We start from the raw sequence: 18,416 nt of genomic DNA, 5'->3' as shown, positions 1-18,416 counted from the left end.
TGACTTTCCCTGATCAGGAGGGACAGACAGGGCAGTTTTAAAGGAACTTCAAGGGTTACATTCCAGGTGTGCTCTGGTAAGGGGCCCCAAGGTGCCCAGATGCAGGGTTAGGACTCACTTGTTAATTTGGGAGGCATTCACTTCCCAGTTTCTCAGCAGGCTTCTCCTTCCTGTAGTGGGTGTGTTCAAGAACAATGAACTAAAGGAGGAAAAATAAGACTGTCTTCCCAATCTTGTTAGGGAGGGGGAGAGGTGAGAAGAAAGAAAAAACATAAAAAAAAAAAAAATAAGCCTTAGATCAATGAGGGCTACATTCAGGAGGTGAAGGTACCACTTACACTACGACTGGCTCTCTTATCACTCAATGGCTCAAAACTCTCCAATGGCCTCCTGTTTCATTCAGAATAAAAGTTAGATGCCTTCAAGATCCTTCGTGACCCATTTCTGCCTTCCTTAAGTCTATCTACAGCTTTAAGCCCTTAACTCAACTTTGACACACAGGTTTGTGTACTGTTCTGGTAACTTTTTCATGGCTTCTGCAAAGGCTGGTCCTTCTGCCTGACTGCACTTCCCCGCGATATCTCCATGGTTAAATCTCTCATTTTTGTCACCTCCTAACTAAAAAAAAAAAAAAGTCATCTTTTCCGTGAGCCTTCTCTCACTACATTAAAATTTTAGACTATGTCCCCTTTCCTTGCTGGGTAATTTTTTTTTTTTTCTTCAGCAGAATTCATGACCTGAAATATGCTATGCTCTTATTCACTTTTATGTCTTCCTCAATGAAATGTGGGCTGGAGGCACACATTTATTCACAGCTCTTTACCTAAAACCTAAATATAGTGGGCTTTAATAACTATTTGCCAAATCAACGAATTACTGGCTTCACCCACAAACATCAAAGTCCTTTTACACACACACACACACACACACAAAAGTAAACATGCTCAAGAATCTTTTTCTCCAATAACGTCCTTTCCCTTGGCTTTACATCTATTTCTCAAAGTTGGTTCCTTCAAGATTCCAAGCTCTTTCCTATTTTCTTACGTCGGTGTGGATTTTGGTGGGAATCAGACTTCCTATTAGTACCCGCAAGTCAGGTCCTCTCTCGTGGGGAAAAGTAAGGGAAGAGAAACCCCTAAAATGGCAATCTGCGTACCCCAGACCCTCCGCGACCTTACTCAAGTGAAGCGGTGGCAGCAGCTCCCAAGCAGCCTCAGCCTCGAGCCGACAGAGACAGCCTGCAGCACACGGTGGCAGGGAGAAAGGACCCAATAAGGTGCCCCAACTAAACGCCTGAGCGTTCCACTGAATCAACCCCACGCTCTGTCCTTCTCTTCCTGTGATCAGTTCTACTTATTCACCCACACCACACTCTCAGTTTTCCAGTCCCTCACCCAACATCACCAACTCCCCCGGCACCTCTTCCCTCTCGCTATATTTTATCGCCAGTTTAGGCAAGCGGCATGAGACCGGAAGTTGGGGGTCTTTCTTCAGGACTGCGTCGCGAAGCCGTAAGGTCAAAAGGAAGCGCCAACCTGTTCCGTGTGTGGGGGAGGGGACAGCAGGGCGCTGTCAGTGGAGCGTGCCGGTCTCCGGTTCCCGGCCAGGTTCTTAGAAGGGAACTTCGGCTGTCCTGGCTCGCAGGCAAATGCCAATCTCTGAGCCCCCGGCGTTCCAGGAACGGCCTCTTTTGTCGAAGTACCTAAAACGCAGGACTTGGTGCTTTTAAGCAGTAACGGCAACACCAGCCACAGACTCAGCGCTGGGGCCCAGTGTAGAAGCTCCATCCCCCTGTCTTTTGTCCGCTTGCGTCCCCAGACTCAGAGGCAGGTATTCGGGTATCCCCGTTTTCTGTGTCGTAGTTGGTGGGACTTGTGGGAGGTAGAGGAAAATCATTTGCAGCAAGTGGCTCGCATGTCTGCAGCGAGAGATGGAGCAGGGCTTCTTGCTGATGGGGGTTGTCTCCATCCCTAGCTACAGCCCCCTTTTCCCCCTAAACCACACGTTCACAGGAGTCTTGGAAATCTAAGGCAACTTTCGAACGCAACTACAGCATCAAATGAATGCTTAAAGAGAAGGTTAGAAGATCTGAAGTCTTTTCTGTTTCTTAAACCAAATTACGCACTTAATGCTTTGGTATGTTTCTGGCTTTCAAGGTGTAGTCAATTATTGAAGTATAATACTCTCTTAAACAATAGGAGAAATTGACGCAGTGAAAGAGTGATTTCACAATTTTCAGTGGCTGTTTTACAAGGCCTTCTGTCCCTGTTTGTATTTGGGACAGAGACAACTTTTGGGAAAATGTATATAAAATCAGTGAATTAATATTACTTGTTGAAGAAATGTAAATGCTATTTTGTTCATGATAAAATTAGCATCTTTCTCCTTGCTTTTGACACCCCGGCCCCCATTCGAGTCATTCAGCTCCCAGTCCTTTGAGGATAAAGATTCTTGTTCATCCTTGGCACAGTACCAGGAGAAACATTTGACTTAAAATAGGGATTTCAAAATGTGGAAAGAATTTTCAAGTCCAACTGCTTTGTTTGCTGTTTTCCTCTTGTAACCCTTTTTTACTCACGTAGTACGTAAGCAACATGCATGTGTGTTTTTTTATGAGCCTTTTTAGGTACATCTTGAGAGGTAATTGAAATAGAACAATAATTAATTATTTTATGCTAATTAATGTTTTATCTTTTAAAATCATTTGCATTTTACTTATTTGGTTATTTGATTTTTCAGTTGTCTAAGTGATAAAGGCATCTAATTGAAAACCCAATAGAGTTTGTAGTAGGATTGAATAATAAAATGCACCAGTTCTCTATCATTTTCTACACTGAGGGCTGTTCAGATGTAAACACTTTAACATTTTCTAATTTAGACCTAATTGTTGAATGATAAGTTAAAATTCTGATTTTTTCCTATTGACTTAAAGTAGTCCATAGCATCCACAGATTTTAGAATAGTTTTCACAGTTTTTAGTTTTTGTGTTGGTTACTTTATAATCCTAAATAATATATGTAAACTCTACTTTTTCACATCAACTTTTGAAAATATTTTTGACAACTTATTTTGTTAAAATGAGAAAAGTAGTGACTCTTTCTTCATAAGAGCAGAAACTGCATGCAACTGTTACCAAACTTGTAAGTTCTTTTCCTGGTCAATACTATTTTCAAATGATCAGTTCTGAGAGCAGGCAGGAAATTTTATTCAGGGGTTAATGGAGAAGGGGTGCTTATACTCTAAAAGTATGTAAGTCTGCATTATGAGAGGGAATGGTATGCATACTGTCTTCAGAGCTTTTCACTGAGAAGGGATGGTATTTCTATAAATCAGGGTGTCATCTTCTTTCTTTCCTCATTTGGATAATTGTATCTGACAAAGTGCCCATCTTTTAAAGAAGTCATTATAATGAGTTCAAGGTCATCTGGACTGTCTCTGTGATGCCTGAACTAGATTGAGCCTGTCTGGGGTTCCACTTTGCTGTTAGTGTTCTCTAACTCCCTTTAACTATTGTAAACCAGGGGCATCTGTAAACAGCCTGTTGGTCAACTGTTGGTTACTACAGGGTTAGTTGGTGAAACCTGCACTTTCCCTTAGCTGTAATTTTACTTATAAATCATCAAGGTTAATAATATTTATGTTTCTTTCTTTCTTTTTTTTTTTTGAGAGAGAGAGAGAGAGAGAGAGAGAGAGAACTTTCTAATATTTTCAGTGGACACAACATCTTTATTTTATTATTTTTTAAAATGTGGTGCTGAGGATCGAACCCAGCACCCCGCGCATGCCAGGCGAGCGCGTTACCGCTTGAGCCACATCCCCAGCCCAATAAAATTTATGTTTCTTAATGATATAATCTTTTGCTTTTTATGCTAAAAGACAAGTACATTTTATTGTAAACCAATAAAACTTTTATAACATTATGGCTTTATAATTATTATTCACTGCAAATCCAGGCAGTATGCTAGAGTACATTTTCTTCCCAGTGTTTTAGTTTTGTAATCTCTGTACTAACCTAAAACACATTTTTTGTAATATTAAGGTCAAATTGATTCTTCTTTCTTCTCCAATGGCAAAAATTCATGCCACAGATAAATTGTGCTTTATTTCGTAGACTATTGATATTCTCCCTACTTTATTTTTTTCTTTCCACATTTTTTATTGGTGCATTATAGTTGTACATAATGATGAGATTTGTTGCTCCATATTCATACATGCATACAGTAAAACAATATAATTTGGCCAATATCTCTCCCCAGGATTTGTCCCTTCCTCCTTTCCTCCTATCCCATGGGCACTTTCCTCTGCTGATCTCCCTTTGATTTTCATGAGATCCCTGTTGTCCTCCCACTGCCCACCTCCCTCCCCCTCGTCCCTCCCCCCCTCCTTTCTTTTCCTTTTACCTCTTTAATTTTCACATAGGAGAGAAAACATACGACCCTTGACCTTCTGAGTTTGGCTTATATAGCTAAATAGAATGGTATCAAGTTCCATTCATTTTCCTGCAAATGACACAATTTCATTTTTCTTTATGGCTGAATATATATCACATTTTCTTTATTCATCTGTTTATGGACACCTAGGCTGGTTCCATAGTCTCTGACAGTTGCATATTATGCTGCTATAAACATGGGTATGTTTGTATCACTATAGTATGAAGACTAATTCTTCAGGATAAATACCCTTGCTTACCTTTTAACGCCCCATTTGATTGCTTTTCTGTTTTCATTTGCGGAAAAGGTGTATGTGCTTTCTTCAGCAGTCCTCTAATTTTTTGTATTTCATACATAGAACCTTCTATTCTATTCCTCTATTTAAGACATCCATGGAGACCAATGGCTATTGCTTAATTTGGACAAATGACATTCTAGTTCTTTTAGATAACCTCTACAGTGGGTTTATACTTATTGAACATTTGGATAAATCACATTGTTGTTAAGCCACATTTTCTATTATTTGTTTTTCTCCTGTTTTGCTGAAATACGTTCTAAAGAAATTAAACAGAATGTATAGATGAAAAGTTTGTTTTTTAATGTTTACATAATTATAAATTACAATTAGCTATTATAATTGATAATTTGGCTGCATATAGAATAAAGATTATGTTCCTTTAGATCATTCAAAGCTTTACTGTCTAGTCTGCTCTTAATTTGTTGATAGATGAACTATTTTTTTCCTCTAAGAATTGATTAACTATTTCAGTTTATGCTGGATATTTTGAAAATTTATAGTGGCATATCTAGGTGTGAGTTTATTCTCCTTGCAATGATTTCATTAAAGGGGGTAAGATAAATATCCCAGTGTGGGTGTTTTTCATTTATGCCTTATAAAATTATAAGTCTTTTTCATTTAAATGTACATATTTCCCTTTAAGTATGGAAAATTTTCTTTATTTTTATCTTTCATTACTTTGTCTCGTTTTTCTTTTTCCCTGTTTAGAAATTCCTCTAAAGTGTTTGTTGTGTTGATCCATGTCTGTTATATTTTTTCTTATGTTTTTGTTCTATATTATGAGAATTTATCTGAACTTTATTTTCCAGTGCATCTATTTGATTTGATGATCATAATTTCCACTATTTTTGCCTTTGATAATTCTTTTGTTCATAGCCTCTTAATTTTGTTTCATTTTTATGAAATAAAATTTACACATATTAAAATAAACAGATTTTAAATGACCTATTTGATGAGTTTTGGTTTATGTATTTACACTTGTAACCACCACCACTACTATCAAGATATAAAACATTTTCATTACTGTGGGAAGTTTGTCTGTTGCCCTATCTATTTAAAATTCCTCTTCCCCACCCAGAATAGTATGTTTTGATTTTTATCACTAAGTTTAAAATAAAAGGTCTGGAATTACATTTAAAGGGAGTCGTATATTATGTACTCATTAGTGTCTGCTTCTTCATCAATGTAGTTTTGAGATATATTCATGTTTTCTCATGTTTGTTCCTTTTTTTTTTTTTTTTTTTGAGTAGAATTCCATGGCAAAGCTTCTTTATCCATTCAGTTGTGGGATATTTACATTTCTTTCAATTTTTATCTATTATGAGAAGAAGTACTGTCAGCCTGCTAATGTATGCATTGTTATGAACAAATATGTTGATTTTCTTGGACAGATGGCTTATAGAACTAGAATTTCTTAGTCAAGTTAGGAATTTTTTTTTTTGTGAAGAGAGAGAGAGAGAGAATTTTTTAATATTTATTTTTCAGTTTTTGGCGGAAACAACATCTTTGTTTGTATGTGGTGCTGAGGATGGAACCCGGGCCGCACGCTTGCCAGGCATGCGTGCTACCACTTGAGCCACATCCCCAGCCCCAGGAATATTTTTAACTTTAGAAAATTTACAATGTATCAGAGCTTCAGTTCAGCATTCCCTTCCATGGAGTATTGCGGTCATTTCTTCTGATAGAAGGGAAGGACTGCAGTTGAGGTTTTGTGTTTTTCTGTGATTAATGACATTGAATACTTTTTAATGTGTTGTCTATTTGTATACATTTTGTGAAAATATAAGTTTATGACTTGTCTGTTTACATATGGACTTATATGTCTTTTTATTACTGGCATATAAGAATTCTTTGTAGATTCTACATTCAAGTCTTGTCATATATATGGACACATATTTGATAAAGATTACAAATATGTATTGGCACACACATAATATATGTATAGATAGTTATAAATATTTCTCTTATAATTGCTTGAATGCTTATTTTCTCAAAAGTGCTTTTTGGTGTGCAGATGTTTTTAATTTTGATCAAGTCTACTTTATCAAATTTCTCTTTTATTATTAGTGCTTTCTGTTTCTACCTAAGAAATCTTTGCCTAGCTTAAGGTTGTAAAATATTCTCATGTGTTTTCTTTTAGAAGACTATCAGTTTCAGTTTTTACATTTAAGCCCATGATCCATATTAGATTTTTGTGGGTTTATCAGTAGAGGTTGAGGTTATTGTTTTTTTTCCTCATGGTTAGCCTGTTCCAGCACTGTTTGCTAGACTATGCTTACCCTATTGAATTTCTTTGCCTTTGTTTAAAATCAATTCATTATATTTTTTAAAATGTATATATAATGCATATTAGGTATAGATACATTGTATGGAAATTATGATGAACAACCATTAACCAACCCACTAAGAACTCACTTTTACTTTAGATTTTTAAAGCTTCTTGTGGCTTCTTTCCTAATTTTGCCACTACTTTTCATCCATTGGTACCCTATACTGAGTTTTTTTCCCTCATTCTTATTGAATATTTTTAAAACATGTAAATATTCCAGAATTATTAATTTTTTTATGTTTTTAGTTTTATAAATATTGGCATAAGTTTTATGTGACTTTTTATCCATTTAGCATTTCTAAGATTCATCTATGCTGTTAAATGATGCTATAGTTTGCTTATTTTTCCATGCTCTAAACTGTTCAATCATGTGAATGCATCACAATGTATTTAACCATCCACCTGATATTAGAAATTCACATTGTCTCCAGTTTGGGGATATTGGGAACAATGCTGCTTTGGATTTCTTATATAAATCTCCTTGTGTATATATGTAGTAGTCTCTGCAGAAATATAGTATCAAACTGTTTTCCCAAGTGGTCATACCAATTTACATTCTGACTTAGAGTAAGTGAAAGGTTTGATTTTTCCACATCTCATAACATTATGTTATCATAAACAATCATTATAATTTTTACTAGATGATGAGTATACCTTCTTATATCATTTTAATGAGCAATTCTTGATTATTATAATGAAGTTGTTTATATCTGTTAATTATTATTCTTTAATCTTTGTGAAATATGTTTTTCTGCAACCTCCTGCTTTACATACTGGATGCGGTATTTTTTCCAATCTCTAAATATATGGTTTTTTAAATTTATTTTTTCATAAATTATTTCCATTGTTTCCCAAAATAGAATTTTTCCATTTATGTATCTCTTCTAAACTAGCTGATAATTCTAAGATGGTTTATTATTTTAGCATTTAAGGAAGGTTGACTCTGAGCTTTGTATATTTTGAAAGGCTTGTTGACTGGCTAATATGTTTTAGGATGACTGGGTGGATATCCAGAACTTTACTGGACTACTACAAATGATAGAATTAAGAGTAGCTTTCTTTTTCTCTCTCTCTCTCTTTCTTTCTTTCTTTCTCTCTTTCTCTCTCTCTCTCTCTCTTTCTTTCTCTCTCTCTCTCTCTCTCTCTCTCTCTCTCTCTATTTCTTTCTTTCTTTCACCTGTGCCCAAACCAAACTATAATTTTTCAGTTTGTTCAGTTACTTTAGGGGAGAACTTTATCTTTCTATTTGTTTTTTGCTTAGAGGATAAATAACTGCCCATATGGGGACTCTTGACTCTTGACTCTTTCAGGCCACCCTTCTGACTTTATTTTGACTTTCTTTCACCATCGTTCTTACCTTCTCTGATGTAGCTTCTGAATTGGAAGAGACCAAGCAAACTTCCTGACTATTATAGGTTGCAAATCTTTCTTTCTATTTTCTTGGCACAAGTACTCTTCCATATACATTTTGCTTTATAATAGCTTCTTGAAATCATTTTTGAGCTCCATAGTAGGAAGAAGAGCTTTATTCATGTGAAAATGCAATAACAAACTTTATGTGCTTTTAAAACTTTCAAGTGTCATTGAAGATGGGAATGGTCTAGCTTTTCTTTTTAATGCTTTTGGGAAACTTTGGATTTGATTTAGAGCTGCAAAAAAAAATTGAGTTTTTTCTTCTGTACCACCTTATAACTTTTAAACATTGATTTTTTTAATTTTTATTTTTAATTTTTTTGGTACCAGGGATTGAACTCAGGGGCACTTTGCCACTGAGCCATATTCCCAGCCCAATTTTGTATTTTATTAAGAGACCGGGTCTCACTGAGTTGTTTAGCACCTTGCCATTGCTGAGGCTGGCTTTGAACTTGTGATCCTCCTATCTTAATCTCCTGAACCACTGGGTGATATTTTTTACTGTAGTGTTCAGTTTGACATTGATCTCCAAGTGGTGTATTAAGTATAAGGTGAGAAAATACTGACTTAATGTTTGTTCAGTCTGTAATAAAATTCTCTCTCTTTTCCAGATCATCTTGGAAGATCTGGAACTCTAAGAATGTTTCCCTTGAAGGATGCAGAAATGGGTGCCTTTACCTTCTTTGCCTCAGCTCTGCCACACGATGTTTGTGGAAGCAATGGCCTTCCTCTCACACCAAATTCCATCAAGATTTTAGGTCGATTTCAAATCCTTAAGACTATCACCCATCCCAGACTATGCCAGTATGTGGATATTTCTAGGGGAAAGCATGGTAAGTGAGTTTGCTTTTTTGCTTTTTTTTTTTTCTTCTTTCCTACTCCCTGTTTTCTACCTTCTTACCAAGATTCAGTGATAAATATGTAGTAAATATAAAAAGAAATTGTTATGTGTGTAGGTGTGTGCTAGCTATTTATGTTTGAAAATACTTTTGGCTATCTTCAAATAAAAAGTCACAAGATTAGTTTTGCTTTTTTTTTTTTACTGAGCAACGTTAGTCTTTTCACATATGATTACATGTGTTTCAGCCTCATAAACCCACACTATCTTTTCTTTATTGTTCTTTTGAAAAGTAGGCTAAAATTATACTTTGAAGTTAGGTAGTTTATTTCTCATAAAATTATTTGCTCTGAGAATCTTCGTGTTTATGGACTCGAAGTAGAAAATATTTTTGTAATGGCAATTACCAATGGCTAATAGTTTAGTGTTTAATTATGTATCAGGCAATATTTAAGTGTTTTACATATTTTAATTAAAAATCCTCATAAGATGACCTTGAAATAGAAACTATTACACCTTTATTTTAAGGATAAGGAAATTGAAGTTCAGAGCAGGATCACACAAAAGAAAATATGAAATGGTAAAATAATAACACTAATACATGTAATGATAAATTTTATTTGTTGAAATATCTTAAAAGTTGCCTATGTCTATAATCATATATTGATAACAAATGATAAAAACTATTCAGTGTCCAAGTACTTTAGAGCTCCACCATATACCTACTACTCTGAATATTTAGTTTTTGTTAGGAGGCTTAGTGATATGAATAGGAAAGAGAGTGGTGGTGAGAAGGATTGTATAGCAGATGATAAAAATATTTGATTTTTCATATTCATACATGCATATGTGTATTATTTGTATATGTATGGTTGTATATATGTGTATATACATATATGTGCATGTATGTATGGACATATAAGCATATATATGTGTGTGTTTATACATCTGTATAGGCATAGACATACAGGCCTTAAAATACATGATTTTATCGTAGGTTCTTTTACTGTGCAAAGTTGCCTTCCATTGATTGACTGATTCACCAAATATCAGTATATTTCTGTTTTTGGCCTAACCTTTCAGTTGAAAACTTGGGAGACATCATATTGATGCCTTAAGGGTTTCTTTCCATAGTAAACACATTTAGAAGGCAGAACTAGTAGAAAACTAACTTTGAAACAAAGTTTACAAATATGTTGATGAGTTGAAGAATTTCTAGAAACAAGATTTTCTTAACCACTGACATTTCTTACTTTCTGCTTTCATATATATAACCTCTAAACCTCTATCTACAGGATTTATAACACTTTAGTAGACTGTTGCTTGATTCTATGGCCTTCTTTTTGTGCTAGGTTCCAAATATTTAGAAATGAATAAGTCAGGATAGGATCCCAGTTCCCAAATAAGCTGCAGAAATTGTAGGGAAGAATACAATCATGATTTTAATATAGCAGTACTAAAAATAGGTGATACACATTGTGCTGTTATAAGAATATAAAGGATAGAATGTTAAATTCTGCATTGAAGAATATTGATGTTAAACTCTTACATAAAAGTTTTGGTTTAAGTATTTCAGAATACAGTTTTGATGGTTCCTTTGTGAAGTTTTATCTCCTTACATTTATTCATTTAAATGGTACTGGTGGCCTAAAAATATTGAAGGATTTTCAAAAGATTTTCTTGTCTTTTGTTGTTGATATAGTCCTAACAAACCAAATCTTGGTTTCATTATTAATCAATCATTCTTATTTTAAAAAATGAATTTACATATTTTAATTATAATCTTACTTTTTTTCCAAAAAGTATTTGAGACATGTTACAGATATCCATATAGTAGTATTTAACACTTGTTGTGCACCCCTAATCCAAAATTCCAAAATGGATTGGTCCTTGAAAACTTTGGGATTTAGAAGCATTCTGAATTTCAGATATTGGAGTTAGGGATGTTCAACCCATAAAGTCTGTGCACATATTTCAAAATCTGAAAAACAAAAAAATTTGGAACATATCCCAAGCATTTTGTGTAGGGGAGATATATATATGTGTGTGTGTGTGTGTGTGTGTGTGTGTGTGTGTATGATACATGGAAGAAAAATAAATAATCATTATGTAGATGTAGGAAGGCAAAAACTACTCTCTTATATTAAGTATCTGAAGCCCGGGAATCAAATAATCAATTGACAAAACACCAATTAACAGGATTAAAAACATACTGAGATTTTTAGTATCTCTCTGTATGTATATATACATACATATATACACACATGTACATGCAGCTGGGGATACAAAAACATCACTCAAAGAGCTAGTTAGAATTTGGGTCTTTAATATCTTTGTAATAAGGGGTGATAAAGTATAGAGAAGAGGCTAGACAAAGGAGAAGGGATTTGGGGCTTCTGGTGTAGAAGTAATTTGTGGGAAGATGACTAGGAAAGATATGGCAAATAAAAAGTATTTAATAAGTTTCATTATGTAGGTAAGAGTCATTTTCCTTTCTGATGTGGGGAAGGGACACTTTTACAAATGGAAATTTCTGTCATTTTTACATAGAGAAATTTATATCCTGCGTTTTAGAGAAAATTATGTCCTTCAGCCAAAACAATCCTTACACCAATGTGGCATATTTTGGAGTGGCATACTCTGATATCCCTTTCATGGAGAAAGGAAATAGGATTAGAATAAGATATTAGGTTAGTAGTAGTATTAAATACATCGTTTCCTCAGGTGGGCTTTAAATTTGTAGGATGAGGGTGGTGGTACCAGGGGTTGAACTCAGGGGCACTTAACCACAGAGCCACATCCCCAGCCATATTTTGTATTTTATTTAGAGACAGTGTCTCACTAAGTTGATTAGCACCTCCCCATTGCTGAGGCTGCCTTTGAACTTGCAATCCTCCTGTCTCAGCCTCCTGAGCCTCTGGGATTACAGGCCTGTGCCACTGCTCCCAGTTTAAATTTGTAGATTTCTTATAGGTAAGGGCAAAAGAAGGAAATCCAACTACTTCAGAGATTTTTTAAATAAGAAGATAATTATGAGATTAACTGGTAGATTTTTATCTACATGTGCAAAAATGAGTTGTTGCAAAGTTTTAATGTTCCTAAATCTGTCCTGCAAATGAAGTATGGAAACATTGGTATAGAAACTTCTTTGATATGGGGAATTTTTATCTCTTTGTGTTGTTATAAGCAGTGTTCTCAATATATCTGGCTATGTTTGCTTTATTGTTTTGTTGAGTTTCTGTTTTGATTTTGTTGTTGTTGTTGTTCTCTGAGCTGGAAATTCTCTGTAGTTTATAGTCCCAATTTTTCTTTGGGTTAAAGTAAATTTGACAGTTTATGGTAGCAGCTGGTAACCTAGTAGCCATGGAGACCTATGAATGAGTTGTAGAAAGTCAGTGAACCCTTCAAAATTGTAAGCAAAATTGGATGTTTTTTGTGTGTGGATGTGTACAGATGCACTTTATCAAAGAAGTACATGGTTTTTGTTGATTCTCAAAAGGATTCTTAATGTAAAGACAGGGTTTTAAAGCTCTGCCATTGAATATCAAATGTATGGAGAGACTCTTTTTTAAAAGAGTCTCAATGGCAAAATTGAGGTTCTAATATAAGATCTCAGACTTTCCAAGGTTGACTTGACATGTACCTCCTGTTTTATTACATATATACTTTCTAATCAAGAGTCCTACAGTCAGGGCCACTGTAAAGGGTTTTGCCATTTGCACACTGCATGAAAGCTTCTGGCCAGAGGATTAGGTGGGAGCTATAATCTGATTCTAACTGATACTGGAAGAAAGGATGCCTTTTCCAGTTGAAGAAAAACATGAACATTACTGGTAACTTCATACAGTAGAATATATAGATAACCCCATCCATTTGCCAAAAGCCCAGTACAAAACTTTTAGCAAGTTTCTTATTGTTAAAAAATAACTTTTATTAATTAAATGGTGTGAATGAATTGTAACAGTGGTCTACTTCACCTTTTGAATGTAGTACTGAGGCTTATTTTTTTTAAAATATTTTTTATAGTAGATGAACCCAATACAATACCTTTATATTATTTTTTGTGGTGCTGAGGATCAAGTCCAGTGCCTCACACATGCTGGGCAAGTGCACTGCTAACTAAACTACAGCCCCAGGCCTGAGGCTTATTTTTATAAAAGGGGAACTTTTTCCTCTGAGGGCTGGGAACAAGACTACCCTGAGTTATCTGTGCTCCTCTGGAAGTAGATGTCTGCTAGAGGATCTAGGAAGTGACACTTCTTGGCATTCATCAAATCTTTGTTAGAAAAAAGGATTATTTCACAGTTTTATATGTTCATCTTAGCATCACATTTGTTTTTTATATAAGCCACTGCATTGCTGATTTGTATTTGGCACATTAAGATTCCCAAATATTTTATTCTGTGAAACTGTATTGTTTTTATAACAAACAGAAGTTATTTTCAAACAGTGGTCCAGAGTTTCAGAACAGTCTCCCTAATGTTTCTTGAAAAAACTGGCTCATATTGGAAACATCATTGTGGTATACACTCTATTACCTCTGGGAGAAACACTGATATTCTGCCATGGATTATGGCTCTGAACCATCAAAACAATGCTTAAAATAGTTGTATAGAATCTTGAAACTTTGGCAAGCATTGATTTATGATATCTTGAAGGAGTTTTCAAAAGAAGCCTGACAAATTTTAATCTAGTTCCAAATACTGTGGAAATCTTTTATACATAAAATGGTTAATTAATGGAATGTGAACATTTTAATAAATTCCGATGTTTTTGTTATAAGTGTGACTGAGGTATTATATCTAGTTTACAAAGTAAGCATGAAATTTTTTACACAGGACAGATCTCTGATGACTATCATCATTTCTAAAGACTATATCCTGCCTTTGCTCCATTAGTTCATTCAACAAATATATGTGTAGTCTCTGCCTGTATGTTTTAGGTGACATTCTAAATATTAGTAATTTAATACTGAACAATATATTCCTGCCATATGAAATGTATTATTTGATTAGAGAAAACACATTAAATAAAAATGTATACAATCCTTAGAGTTGAAACAAGTACTACCAAAGAATAGTGTAATAAAGTACATTGTAGAAGTAGTGAATTAATTTGGGGGACCAGAAAAGTCTGTAGGAAGTCACATTTAGCCAAGGTCCTCATTATCTCATTAGCTCCTCCCCAGCCTTGCAACAACCCTATGAGGTAGACCCCATTGTTTTCTTCCTTGTACACAAAAGAAAATTGGAATAGATAGGTTAGCAAACTTTTCCCAGGTCAATTAGCTAATGAATAGAAAATTAGGATTTGAGGCCAAGAAAAAATATCCTATGCTCTTAACTACTTTGTTACATGATAGGAGTTAAATACAGAAGTTGGGAAGATCATTTCAGGCAGTGGAAACCCATGTGTAATTAAATATTCAAAGGCAGGAAAATCAGAGTGGCTCAAAGTTGATGAGCTAGTATAAAATAACAAAAGAAGAAGACTGGGGGTTCCTTATTCAGATTTTTAATTATTTTATCACTTGGACTTTAGTGTGAAAATATGTTGGGGGTTGGAATAAGAGTTTATGTGAGGGTTGGGGTTGTAGCCCAGTGGTAGAGTGCTTGACTAGTATGTATGACGCACTGGGTTTGATTCTCAGCACTGCAAATAAATAAATAAGTGAATAAATAAATAGATAAATAAATTAATTAAAGGTCCATTGACAACTAAAAAAAATATTAAAGGAAAAGAAGGGTGTATGTGAGAACAGTAAGAGATTTTTGCAGTAACCTAATGAGATGATGCTTACTTGGACCCATGCTGTGGCAGATGGAGAAAACTGCATAGATTCCTGGAAACATTTTGAAGATAGCAATAGGAGGTCTGTTTGTGTAATTTGAGAAAGATTACTCCTAAATTTCTATCTAGAGCAGCTGGCTGTATAATGGTATCATTTGTTGAAATAGCACCAAAAAAACTTGAAGACAGACTTTAAAGTTTAGTTTTACTTCTCTTGAGTTTCAGGTGACTTATATTAAGTGAGAAGTTGGCTGTAAAAGCCTATAATTCAGAAGAATTCAAGTCTAGAAATAAAATTTATCCATCTTTCAGCATTGGGAGTAGAGAAGGAGAAAATACAATTAGAAGACCCCAAATCAAAGCTAGAGAAATAGGCAGTATTTCATTTTAGATGGAAGAAATGATGATTCTACAGAGGAAACTTAAGAGGATGGAGTCAGATAGGGTTAGAAAAAACCAACAAATGTAGGAATAAAAAGCAAACGAATACCATTTTCTGTTTTGGTTTTATGATATGTTTTGATGTTTTGTTCCTCTTAGAACTTTGCAGTTACACTAAATTGCTTTGAGTTTAGCTTCTTTTTTTGGAGGGGAGAGGGGGGCATGCTGGGGATTGAACCCAGGGCCTTGTGCTTGTGAAACAAGCATTCTACCTACTGAGCTATACCCCCAGCCCCTCAGCTTTTATTTTTTTTTTTAATTGAGTGAGAGCTTGAAGTTTTATCATGGCTTCCTTATTGTTTTTCTTTTTCTTTTCTCTCATTAAGCGTTCTTTCAAATTGAATTCTCTTTAAATTTCTATTAAATACCCCTGCTAAACCCATCCCTAGCTTTGTCTTCTGCTATTTAATTCTCTTTCCCTTCCTGTTTAATTTGAATTTTTTATCTGAAAATGATAGTTTGCATTCATAGTATTTTTAATTTTTCTGTTTCAGATTGTTCTGTGTAATGCTAACACCTTAGACAGTTTTAACTTCCAAGATAGAATCCAAAATAATACCCTACCTTCACACCCCATGTCACACTGCCTGTACAACGTTGTCCTTTATCTTACTCTCTATTGCAGTTTGAAAGATCATATGTTGAACCAGTTACTGAGAGTTATCTCATACATATCTTCTGTTCTCAACTTCTACTTTCCCATCTTCTGTTCTTTTTTCTACCTTTGCTTCTTTTTCACCTTCACCAAACCTCTGTTTGTAGTTATCATTATTATAGTATCTTTGTAACTTCTTTTCTCAATGTCATTGTTTTTTTGCTCAAATTATTTTATATTTTATTAACATGTATCAATTGTATGTGTTAATGGGATTCAGTGTGATATTTCCACACATGCATACGGTTGGACTGATCAAACCCAATTTCCCTTTATCTACCATTCCACACCCACTTCCCGTCCACTACTAATGACCATTTTACATTCAGGTCCAGTCATTTTTGCTTGCACATATGATAGAGTATATGTTGTCTTAATATATTTGGGCTTATTACTTTAACACAGTGAATTCATTTCCATCTATTTTGCTATAAATTATAGGATTTCTTCTTGATGACTGATTAAGATTCCATACCACACACGATTTTCTTTATCCAGTCATCTGGTGATGAGCATCTAAAGTGATTCCATATCATAGCTATTGTGAATAGTATTGCAGTAAACATGGGGTGTGCAGGCATCCCTTTGGTACGCTGTTCTTTTGAATGTATATCCAAAAGTAGAAAACCTGGATAATATGGTAGATCTACTTTTCGTTGTGCTTTGTGTTAACTTTCTTCCTTGCATAACTTAGAACCCATTTTGCATAGAAACTTATAACAGCTCAATTTTTTTTTAAAGTGAAACTCTTTGAAATAACCTTACAAAATACCTAACCACTTCTAAACTCAGTTGTACTTTCTTTTGTTTGTAGATTCATTTAACAAAAAATTATTGATCTGCCACTGTGTCAGATATGATGTTAGTCACTAGGGATAATGGATAAGTAAAAGGAAAATGGGTTGGTCATTAGATCTGTACTATCTTAGGCAGTTGATCTGTTGGAAAATAAAAATTACATTATAAAATGGTCTACTATTATTTTATATTATTTAATATCAGCAGGCCTCATGATGTTGCAAACAGGTTGATTTTATTTTCTCTCTCTGTAGAATATTTCTACTTTTCTCAAATTTTTGAATTCTATTTCAAAGACTTTGGGTTTGAATCAGACTGTGAAAACAGTAACTAATTTTCAAATTTCTCTGTCCCTTTAAAATTTCTTTGTATCTTTTTGGCAGTCTTTCAGTTTATATCAAAGGGATCATTTCTTTTATCCCAAGGTTAACTTTTCCTTCTGTTTTTCATGAAGCATATAAGAGAAACTCTAGAGAAAAAAAGTAAGATGAAAAAGAATTGTTACATGGGGCCATGTGGCACACGCCTGTAATCCCAGTAGCTCAGGAGGCTGAGTTAGGAGAATCCTGAATTCACAGCCAGCTTCAGCAGCAGCAAGGTGCTAAGCAACTCAGTGAGACTCTGTCTCCATATAAAATACAAAAGAGGGTTGGGGGTGTGGCTCAGTGGTTGAGTGCCCCTGAGCTCAATCTCTGCTACCAAAAAAAAAAATGTTATTTATTTAACTAGATACTTATCCTATTTTTCTATATATTTAGTAATATATTTAATATAGAGCTTTAAGATTCTGTTATTCATATTATATGTTAGTAACTTAAGTGCTCATCAAATATAAAGTCTGTTTGCTTTGTTTTGCTCAGAAAGACTGGTCGTGGTGGCTGAACACTGTGAACGGAGTCTGGAAGATTTGTTACGAGAAAGAAAACCTGTGAGGTACTGTATAATATCAGGACAAGTAAATAAAAAGTGGAAATTGGCAAATAAAAGTAGAAAATACAGAGCTTTGATTTCTTCTGATACTTATATAATGATATAAAATCAAGACATAATTTTTTTTCTTTAGGAAATTTAATTCACAAGTTACATAGAAATTCAATGTAAATGTTGTCCAATATTCATGTTTTGCAAAGAAGTCATTCTCTGACGTACTTTAAAAAATTCCTGAAAAGATTATATTTATATGAATTTTTTTTTTATACTGGAGCATGAACTCAGGGGCACCCAAGCACTGAGCCACATCCCCAGCCCTATTTTGTATTTTATTTAGAGACAGGATCTCACTGAGTTGCTTATCACCTTCCTATTGCTGAGGCTGGCTTTGAACTCTTGATACTCCTGCCTCGGCCTCACCAGCTTCTGGTTTTACAGGTGTGTGCTACAGAACTGGGCTTGAAAATTTCATTCTTCCTAGCACCAAGCATTTT

The 18,416-nt window shown here is 34.6% G+C and overlaps 2 protein-coding genes across 14 annotated transcripts in view; one reads left to right on the top strand and one right to left on the bottom strand.

Annotated features, from left to right (window-relative positions):
• The window catches only part of Aimp1 (aminoacyl tRNA synthetase complex interacting multifunctional protein 1), a 37,405-nt gene extending 36,001 nt beyond the window's left edge, over positions 1 to 1,404 (bottom strand). Inside the window, exons 1-2 of one of the 7 annotated variants that reach the window (XM_048813695.1) lie at positions 1,179 to 1,404; positions 119 to 232 (exon numbers count right to left, since the gene is read on the bottom strand). In XM_048813695.1, coding sequence (XP_048669652.1) covers positions 119 to 137 — 19 coding nt within the window. In that variant the 5' untranslated portion in view covers positions 138 to 232; positions 1,179 to 1,404. Of the gene's footprint in view, positions 1 to 118; positions 233 to 1,156 lie in introns of all 7 variants that reach the window. The other 6 variants (XM_048813696.1, XM_015484619.2, XM_048813697.1 and 3 more) reach the window with 6 other exon arrangements.
• A 120-nt stretch (positions 1,405 to 1,524) lies between these two features.
• Tbck (TBC1 domain containing kinase) overlaps positions 1,525 to 18,416 on the top strand; it is a 242,881-nt gene continuing 225,989 nt past the window's right edge. For 2 of the 7 annotated variants that reach the window (XM_048813694.1, XM_048813690.1), the window contains exons 1-3: positions 1,525 to 1,826; positions 9,082 to 9,303; positions 17,853 to 17,925. In XM_048813694.1, the coding sequence (XP_048669651.1) occupies positions 9,111 to 9,303; positions 17,853 to 17,925 (266 nt within the window). In that variant the 5' untranslated portion in view covers positions 1,525 to 1,826; positions 9,082 to 9,110. Of the gene's footprint in view, positions 1,827 to 2,006; positions 2,079 to 9,081; positions 9,304 to 17,829; positions 17,926 to 18,416 lie in introns of those variants that run through there. The other 5 variants (XM_048813691.1, XM_015484618.2, XM_048813689.1 and 2 more) reach the window with 4 other exon arrangements.

Source organism: Marmota marmota, unplaced genomic scaffold, assembly GCF_001458135.2.
Source record: "Marmota marmota marmota unplaced genomic scaffold, marMar, whole genome shotgun sequence".
Taxonomy (NCBI): domain Eukaryota; kingdom Metazoa; phylum Chordata; class Mammalia; order Rodentia; family Sciuridae; genus Marmota; species Marmota marmota.
The sequence above is the reverse complement of the archived record's forward strand: the minus strand, read 5'-3'. Positions and strand labels throughout refer to the sequence as shown.